The 9,454-nt window shown below is 32.4% G+C and overlaps 1 protein-coding gene across 1 annotated transcript; it reads left to right on the top strand.

Annotated features, from left to right (window-relative positions):
* Positions 1-9,182, top strand: LOC126714002 (cysteine-rich receptor-like protein kinase 2). Its single transcript, XM_050413985.1, has 8 exons — positions 1-489; positions 2,893-3,296; positions 3,450-3,569; positions 3,800-3,927; positions 4,095-4,308; positions 5,185-5,416; positions 7,796-7,946; positions 8,735-9,182. The coding sequence occupies exons 1-8, from the start codon at positions 107-109 to the stop codon at positions 9,047-9,049; spliced, it is 1,947 nt and encodes a 648-aa protein (XP_050269942.1). The 5' UTR covers positions 1-106; the 3' UTR covers positions 9,050-9,182.
* Positions 9,183-9,454: the final 272 nt, after the last annotated feature.

Here is a 9,454-nt window from a genome sequence, read left to right as displayed (position 1 = left end):
GAAATAAATCGATGGTCGATTGTCAAAGCGACCACTTCATATCCATCTCATTCATACAAAAGTCCAAAAGTTCCATAACCAATCCTCAATTATTGTGTCTGATCTTATGACTAACCCACATAGAAATATGGACATGGTCTTGAAATTGACCTTTACATGGTGGTTATGGTGGTTGAGATTGGGTGTAGCAGACCCACAAATCAATCTGCTAAACAGTGGTTGCAGCCAATACAACGTGTCCGATGTTTCCAACTTCCACACCAATCTAAACGCAACGTTCTCAGACCTCAGAACACAGCTGAACAACAACAAATACTTTGCAACTGCACAGCAAGTAAAAGGTTCGGAATCAGCCTACGCCTTGGTGCAGTGCAGGAACTACCTGTCTAATGCTGACTGTCTTGCTTGCTTCACCGCCGCCGTGTCTCAAATCCGCAATTGCTCCGCCGCCAACGGTGCCCGTGTCATCTATGATGGCTGCTTCCTCAGGTACGTACCACCACCATGCTAGCTGCTTTTATGCATTTTTTTTTTTTTGGCCAACCATAATTTTAAGGGAGTAAGATTGTAGGACTAGCTTTTGATCCATCACAAAAATTTCTTATCAAGGTTTTTGAAAATATTATTACACTATATAATAATGAGCTTAGAATTGTGAGAGTTAAAAGAGTGAAAAAAAATCTTAATATAAAACATGATAGTAGAATGAGATAACAACAATTATAATAATTTTTTTTTTTTGAAACCTAACAATTATAATAATTATGTAAAATAAATCTGTGTAAAAAAAATCTCTAAACACATGCCAAAAGATGTGCCAAGAATTTAGTGTAGTGTATATGAAGTTGTTTGAATATTCAACCAATAAGGAGATCAGCACAAGCAAAGATCCAATGGCTCTTAGTTTTTGAAGTTGCAAGTCATGATATTAGTTGGAGTTTCAATTTTTTATAATCCTATAATATTGTCTATATATCATCATTTTTTTTTTTATCATGAACATATATCATCATTTTTTTATGTTGTTTATACGTATGTGTTTGTATATAACTATATATATAAATATAAATATTAATTCAACTATACCAGCCCCCCCACCCACCCCCCCCCCCCCCCCCCCAAAAAAAAAAAAAATCTATATTGATTCAACTAAGGAGATGCCAAGCAAAAATAAAATTGGCTCTTGCTTTGAAAAGCCATGGTATTTTAAGCCAACAACTCTTCTGTTTTCTTCTCAAAAAGAAAAAAATGACTCTTCTGTTCAGTGGGCTCTTCAAGGAAGAATTCCTATCTCTTCTAATCCAAATTTTGTTCATTTAAAAACAAAAAAAAGTCATTAACTCTTAATAATAATCTTAATTTGCTGTCATTGTCATCAGGCCATTGTTATAGGTGTCATTCACTAAGGTCCAATTTGGACCGTCCAAATAGAATCAACGGATATGAATCAGCCGGCTGGATTTCAAACAAGCCTTCCCAGTTCCTATTAGACCACAGTATTATTAATATCCGGAGGCTAAGTTGAAAACGCTACTCTACCGTGCGAACTCTTTTTTTTATTTTTTTATTACGCCTCTTTCATTTTTCCAAATCAGGTTGCGACTTGATGGACGGGTCTGCACTCTGCTCTCCTTTATTTGCTATAAACAACATATTTTGATAGTTGTTTTGAAATTATCCTTATACTTTAAAATTTTTCAATTTTTTTTTAGAGAATAAAATGTTTCAGTTTAATCTATATACTTGCAAATTGTTTTTCTAAAAATCCTTATTATTATATGATTAATGAAAAAAATCACGTGACAAATAGAATAATTCTCACAATAGCAAAATTTCAAAGAGTAGGACTAGTAGGAAGCACGTCACAAAGGTAACAAATTCGAATAGACATATAGCGTGAGTGTGCGGTGTGCAGCCAAGAATTATAAAACCTAAGAAAATAAATGGGTTATTTGATCCAAATGGGTCACATGTCGTCTAGCCCAAGTTTCATAAGTCACTGCCAAAAACAATTACGGGCCATTTGCCCCAGATAATTGTGGGTCATTTACCCAAATTAAAATTTGCAGGTCATTTAGCCCGAATTTGGTGTATGGGTAGTCTGGTTTGGTGGGTCATTTAGCCTGACTTGGGGTGCAAACTCATCTAGCCTAGCTTAGGTTCGGGTAACCTGGCCTGATGGGTCCTTTAGCATGGGTTTTGTGTAGTCAAGTACTTGGGTCCGAAGTCTAACAATAAAAGAAGAAAAAATGGGCATGAAACCCAAAGCCGATATGTTTCTTGTTGGGTTTGTTTTTGGGACTTATGTAGGGAGTTTCACATTTCTTAGTGTGAAATGTTTCACAATAGGAGATGTCTACATTTTAAACATGATATAAAATATATATATATATATATATATATATATAAATATGATGTGAAAGAGCATGAAAATTATCGGATGAGAAAGAATCAAAATCCATTTATTTATGCACAAACCTAAGTCTTGCTTCGTTGTAGGTTTTGTTATCATTTTTTGGTATTTTGTGCATGGGTGCTTGGCTTGCCATGTGACTAAGGCAAAAGTTAGGCCTGAACAATGTGTAGGTAGATACTTATAAATATAAAAGAAACATTAATAGTCTTACTTGTTACATCATGTACTTTCAATTTAACCATAAAAATTTACAATAGGATGTTAAGTAATTTGTTTGATGTTGTATACAATAAGTGATAAACAACTTATTCGATAAGCTTATAATCTCCCAAATCAAAATATTCAAAATTTTAGTTGGAAGACTCTTTAAATTATAAACTTATAATCTTCCATCCCTTCTAGGTAGTAACTAAAATAATTTGTTTCATTAATGGAAGTTTCATGTTAGATACTTAATTTGCTATTTGTGTCTTTAGGTATGAGAGCAATATCTTCTTTGACCAAACCACTCAGCCTGGTAATCAAGGGTCTTGTGGGAATCGGACTGCATCACAACCTGTTGCTTTTAGTACAGCTGCAGACGGATTGTTAAAAGATCTCCAAGTAGCAACACCTAGGATTAATGGTTTCTTTGCTGCGAGTAAGAGAGAAGGGGTTGATAGTAGTGGTAATGCAACAGTGTATGCTGTGGCACAGTGTGTTGAAACAGCTACTGAGAGTGGTTGTCAGAATTGCTTGAATGTCGCATCCAACAACATACAAGTTTGTGTTCCTAATGGAGATGGTAGGGCAGTTGATGCTGGATGTTTTTTGAGGTACTCAGATAAACCCTTCTTTGCTGATAACCAAACTACTGATATCAATTCCTTCTTAGGCAATGGTGAGTTTTGATGGAGATCTTTTTTTTTTTTTTTTTCTAAATGTATTGCTATATAGCTAGTCACTGCATCAAAATTTTTCATAATTTTGAACTATAGTGGAATTTGCATATTTTGAAGTATTGTAATTAATGATGCTTGATCTTTAATAATAGGAGGTTCAAGCAACAAGAATGCCATCATTGGAGGAGTAGTTGGAGGTGGAGGTGCTCTTCTCATTATAGCTTTGTTTGTCTTCTTCGTAATGATAAGAAGGTCCAAGGAAGTTCGTAGAGGTAATAACACCAAGGTTTTCAATAAAATTTAAATTATGATGTTTTATGTTTTGTTTGCAAGGACAAGAAATTATAAACGTTGTTACATTATTTTTCATTTTTCCTTTTCATATATATATATATATATATATATATATATATATTCTGAATAAGTAACTTTAGATACATCAATATTTGTATGAGTTTTTCAACATAAATGAAAGGACCATAATTGCTTTCCTCCATAACAGGTGACATTTTAGGGGCAACTGAACTACGAGGCCCAGTGAATTACAAATACAATGATTTGAAATCTGCAACAAAAAATTTTAGTGAAGAAAACAAACTTGGAGAAGGAGGCTTTGGTGATGTATACAAGGTAAAAGTCAAGAAACCTAAAGCATCGTTGCCCTCTCTATATGACTCATTTTTTTCATTGTCGTTCGCTGCAATCAATTTTCCATATTCAATTCACCCTCGCATTTATCATCATCTTGTTGTGTGGTGGGCTAATTTTCATTTCTTTGTCTTTGCAACATTGACCAGGGTACTCTGAAAAATGGGAAGATGGTCGCTGTTAAGAAACTAGCTATAGGCCAATCTTCTAGGGCAAAGGCCGATTTTGAGAGTGAAGTGAAGCTTATAAGCAATGTTCATCATCGAAATCTGATCCGTCTTCTTGGGTGTTGTAGCAAAGGACCAGAGCGAATTCTTGTCTATGAATACATGGCAAATAGTAGCCTAGATAGATTCTTATTTGGTAAGTTAAATTCATCTCTTTAATCTTAAGAAAGCTTGATCATTTATAATTGGAAATTATGTTAAATTCAAATGCATGCATTTAATTAACTCTAAAAATAGGCTAATTTATTATTTCATGTAAAAGAGAATTAGTTCTCTTTGGTAACAAATTTTGGATGGTTTGATTTCTTCGTTCTTCAATCTTTGTTTTGGGAACTTTCAATCCCTCTTGAGACTAGAAGGCTTTGATTTTCTACACCACAATTGCCCTGGATTGGCGGGAGGTTAAAGAGAATTGAGATGGTTTTGTTGTGCTAAAATGGAGGAAGCATGTGAAAGTTGATCTATTTCTTTTGTGCCGCAAAATTTTCATTTTTGATCTTGAAACTATGGATATACAAACTTGAAACTTGTTTGAGTTTGGGGCCATCCTCATTTGACATTGAAACTAGTAAGAAATATTATTGAAATGTTGAGAAGAGTGGTAAGAAAATAGTGGTGGAAAATGGAAAGGGATGTTCAAATATAATTAGAGGATAGATTCAAAAGGAAATTAAAGCTAGAGGACAATGTAAAGCAACAACTAAATGGAATCATGACAATGTCAAGATGAAGATATGGTCTTTTTGTTTTAATTATCTTGGGAAAGAAATATTGGTGTATACTATTAGTAAGTAGAGTATGTTGTCTATTCTTGAAGCTTTTCTAAATGCGTGCAAGTTATAATAAACTTTTTTCTTTGAAGTTCAATAAATTGTTCACTCAATTATATAAGATTAAAAAAAAAAATTATTTTGAAGTTGAAGCAAATTCCAAATTTAATATCAGTGATGCATATAGTTATTGACTTGTTTGTAAAACATATATTTAATTTATACATGCTATTGGGAAATAGGTGAAAGACGAGGCTCTCTCAATTGGAAACAACGGAATGATATAATCTTGGGTACAGCCAGGGGACTTGCCTATCTACATGAGGAATTCCATGTATGTATAATTCATAGAGATATAAAAACCGGCAACATTCTCTTAGATGATGATCTCCAACCCAAGATTGCAGATTTTGGGTTAGCAAGGCTTCTACCTGAGGATCTAACTCATCTCAGCACCAAATTTGCTGGAACATTGTAAGTTAAACTAGTAAAAATCGATTCCTAAAAAAAAAAAAAAAAAAAAAAAAAAAAAAAAAAACTAGTAAAAATCATCCTTTGTCCATCAACCAAGCTTTACCATATAAATCTTGACTAGACTATACTCGATTTCACCTATGTTGAATTTTTTAAAAATAGTTTAAGATTATGTTAAGATTCTTATCCTACGCTTTGTTTGTTTCAGCATTAATGTTTTCTGAAAAATGGTTCATTTTCCGAAGAGCATTTTCTAGAAAACTGTCTTATTTTCCAATGTTTGGTAACGACCTTGAAAATAAGCTTGGGAATGTTTTTTGGTGTTTGGTATGCAATTTTTAAAAATATTTATTGTATAATTTAAAACATGTATATTATGTAAACTAACTAATGTAATCATTATAAATAAAAAAATCAAGAATGAATTTGGTTTTCATACTAATTAATCTAAAATTTTGACAATAGATACAATCAAAATTAATTAATTGTCAAATTTTCATGATCTCTACCATTCATCTTGCTCATATATATAAACAGTAATGTACATACACACACAAACACATACACACATATCAACCATTTGTCTACTATGGTCAACTACAAGTGTTCAATATTACTCTAAATTATGTATTTACATAATGTACTACATAATATATCATCACTGCATAGTATTTGGCAACAAAAAAAGTATTTGCCAACAAATGCAATTCTCCTAAACAATTATCATTTATGCTATAACAATATTATTAGTCCACGGTAAAGATTGTCCCATGTAAAAGCAATTTAGAGCAATATAGGTACTATGTTTAAAATTTTTATCTTTTACTTCATTCATTCTTTCTTCTTCTTCTTCTTTTATTTTTTATTTTATTTTTTTATTTTTTTGCACTTTATGTATGAAAAAGAAGTAACTTTTGCCTGGAATCCATCAAACCGAAAATTTCTTAGAGAAAAAAGAAAATCGAGATTGAAATTCAAAGCAAAGAATTGGGGTTTTGGTAGGGAGGAATGAAATAATTACCACTGCAAATTTGTTCTCTTTTGCAAGTCGGAGCTATTGACCAATCAGTGAAGGAAAAAAAAAATCTAATCAGAGAATTGTGTTACAGAGGGGAAGAGAAATATGGAGAAAAGAGAGAAGAGGGACAAGTTAAATAGAGAGATCTATGAGAAGAGGAGAGACCAGAGTTAGTGATAGTGAGGGTGTGAGGAGAGAAAAAGCAAAGGGAAGAGAGAAAAAGTGAGAAAACTTACTATGAGAGAGAGAAGGCGCCAAAAAATTATGTTTCTCACGGCTATAGATGAAGATAATATTTATAGGAGATGCAATGCGTGAGAGAGAGATTGTTTTCCAAAAAAATTTTTTGGAAAACAACCTATAGAAAATAAGCCTTATTTTTATTAGAGTTTTCCGTTGACTAAAGATAATTTTCCATTGACTAGGTTTTTTTTGTAATACCAAACACTGGAAAATGTGGAAAACAATCTTTACAAAGGTTTTCCAACGAAACAAACAGAGTGCTAATAACATAATTACAACAACCAAGGCTTAGTCCTAAAATGTTTGGATAGTGAATCTTTAATAGACTAATTAGGGTTAACCATATATATTATTTTCGAGTTTGACTTACCTCTAGTATTTTTTTAATTGAACATATCATTTTGTTTTAAATATACAATGACAAGTGATAGTGAGTTTGAATCCACACTTTTTATATAGTTAGTAGGTGAGGTGACAGTTTCTCACTAAAATAAAAGAAAATTCATTTTTAAAAAGTACTGGAGGTAAGCTAACCCATTAATTTCTATCATTTTAATCTATCTAAAGTTGTACAATTTGTTTTCTTTTATATATATATATATATATATATATGAAAATACTATCTATTGATTCACATGTTGTACTTGTAGGATAGGCATATAGAGAAACAAATCCAAAGATTTTACATAGTAGTACTTGTGATAAAAAAAAATAAATTAGACAATTTCTGCTCATATTTATATGCACCCTTATTCACCATTCAAATTTAAGTAAAAGGAATAGTAATTGGGCATTATTTATTTATTTGAATGGTTTCGCTTTGCAAATAATCTCACTATAATGAACACAAGAATGGCTGAAGTCTCATCAAATTTGATGGGATGACATCCCATCACAGTTTTTTTATTTTATATATATATATATATATATATATATATATATATAAAAGGTTGTTAAAACACAATGTCCTTATTGCAAGATATGTGCTAAGCAAATAGGATCTATATGCCAAGAGGATTATCACTTATTAGTTCTTTTTTGTTCTATATTTTTTAGCTGAATAGTTCTTTTTCGTTCTTACCATTTTTCATGGATAGCTAATTTGATCTACCCCTCAGAGGATATACGGCACCTGAGTATGCAATCCATGGTCAGCTATCAGAGAAGGTAGATACTTACAGTTTTGGGGTCATTGTACTTGAAATTATATGTGGCCGAAAAATCAGCGAGGTACAGCATGCTTTTGATGGCGACTACCTCCTTGAACGGGTAATTTCCCAAATCAATATGGTTTACTATTCTCAAACTTAATAACAAACGCAGGAAACATATATCTACTGCTTCTCCAAAAAACAAGTAGCTTTAGTTACTAGGTTCCTCATTTTCTTCATTTGATCTAGATACAACTTGCAAGTGTGCGATAGGTAAATGCTTGTTAGGCTATCTAGAAATAATTAGTTGGCCTTCTATTGCTTATCTTAAAATTCTTAGAGGTATGAAAAAAGAAAGAAAGAAAGAAAGAAAGAAAGAAGATGAAGCTAATTTCACATATCATTTATGTTTCAATTATTAAACAGAACCAAAGTTAATTTTACATGTCATTTATGTATTAAATATAGTGCTTATATTAACCCCCAATCACTTAATGGATAAGAGACATTATCTAGTTCTTAAAAACACTACTTACACTACCGCACATCCTTGGTGGTGCGATGGTCACTCTACAAGTATAAATATTTGTGGGGTATGGGGGACAAGGGCCGAGGTTCAAGTCTTTAGGAGTATACTTAGATTAGGTTAGAATAGAATTTCTATCTTGTAAAAAAAAAAAAAAAAATTGTTTACATTTTTCTAGCTCGTTATGGTTACTCTACAAGTATAAGTGCTTGTGGGGTATGGGGGACAAGAGTCGAGGTTCAAGTCTCTAGGAGTATACTTAGATTAGCCTAGAGTAGAATTTCTATCTTTTATATATATATATATATATATATATAAAACACTGCTTACATTTTTCTAGTTCATTATGGGTTTCCTCCTTATTTATGGTGCAATTATAGGCATGGAAATTGTACGAAAATAACAAGCATTCAGAGTTGGCGGACGAAACCTTAAACCCAGAAGAATATACAGCAGAAGAAGTGAAAAAAATGGTAGAGATCGCTTTGATGTGCACGCAGTCATCAGCTTCTGTAAGGCCTTCAATGTCTGAAGTTGTTGTTTTGCTCAAAAGCAAGGGATCAATGGAGAATAGGCCACCTACTAAGCCAGGTTACGTTGATACTGATAGAAAAGTCCGTGGAGACACATCCACTTCAACCGGATCCTCCACATCTAATGCCACTGCCTCTATCTCTCAACTCTCTGCTCGCTAACCTATGGATATCTGAAATTCTTGAGTGACTTCTATGTATAAAGTTTGATACTTTCCTTTAATTTTGTTGTATCTTGTGTGTGTCAAACATGGAAATTCAGGTTATGAAATTCAATTCATGTTACTTTACCTCACCCCAAATTATACATATAAATCTATCAGTTAGAGAAAATTGGTATCTATTAGTCGAAATAAAAATAAAAAGAAAGAGATTTGGCTTACTTTTAGTACTTTTTTAACTGAAAGTCTCATTTTGTTTTAAATACACAATGGCAAGTGGTAGTGGGTTCTAATCTCCATATTTTATTTAGTTAGTGGATGATGTGATAATTTCTCATTAAAACTAAAGGTAATTCTAGTTAAAAAAGTACTGGAGGTAAGCCAAACCCAAAAGAAAGCACTATTT

Source organism: Quercus robur, chromosome 2 (assembly GCF_932294415.1).
Source record: "Quercus robur chromosome 2, dhQueRobu3.1, whole genome shotgun sequence".
Lineage (NCBI taxonomy): Eukaryota > Viridiplantae > Streptophyta > Magnoliopsida > Fagales > Fagaceae > Quercus > Quercus robur.
This window is presented reverse-complemented; position numbering and strand designations above follow the sequence as displayed.

Bases quoted from the DNA above. Each gene is read 5' to 3' on its own strand.
- LOC126714002 (XM_050413985.1), top strand. From the start codon at position 107: ATGACTAACCCACATAGAAATATGGACATGGTCTTGAAATTGACCTTT. The intron at 3,297-3,449 runs GTGAGTTTTGAT...CTTTAATAATAG, and splicing joins CAATTCCTTCTTAGGCAATG to GAGGTTCAAGCAACAAGAAT. The intron at 7,947-8,734 runs GTAATTTCCCAA...GTGCAATTATAG, and splicing joins GCGACTACCTCCTTGAACGG to GCATGGAAATTGTACGAAAA.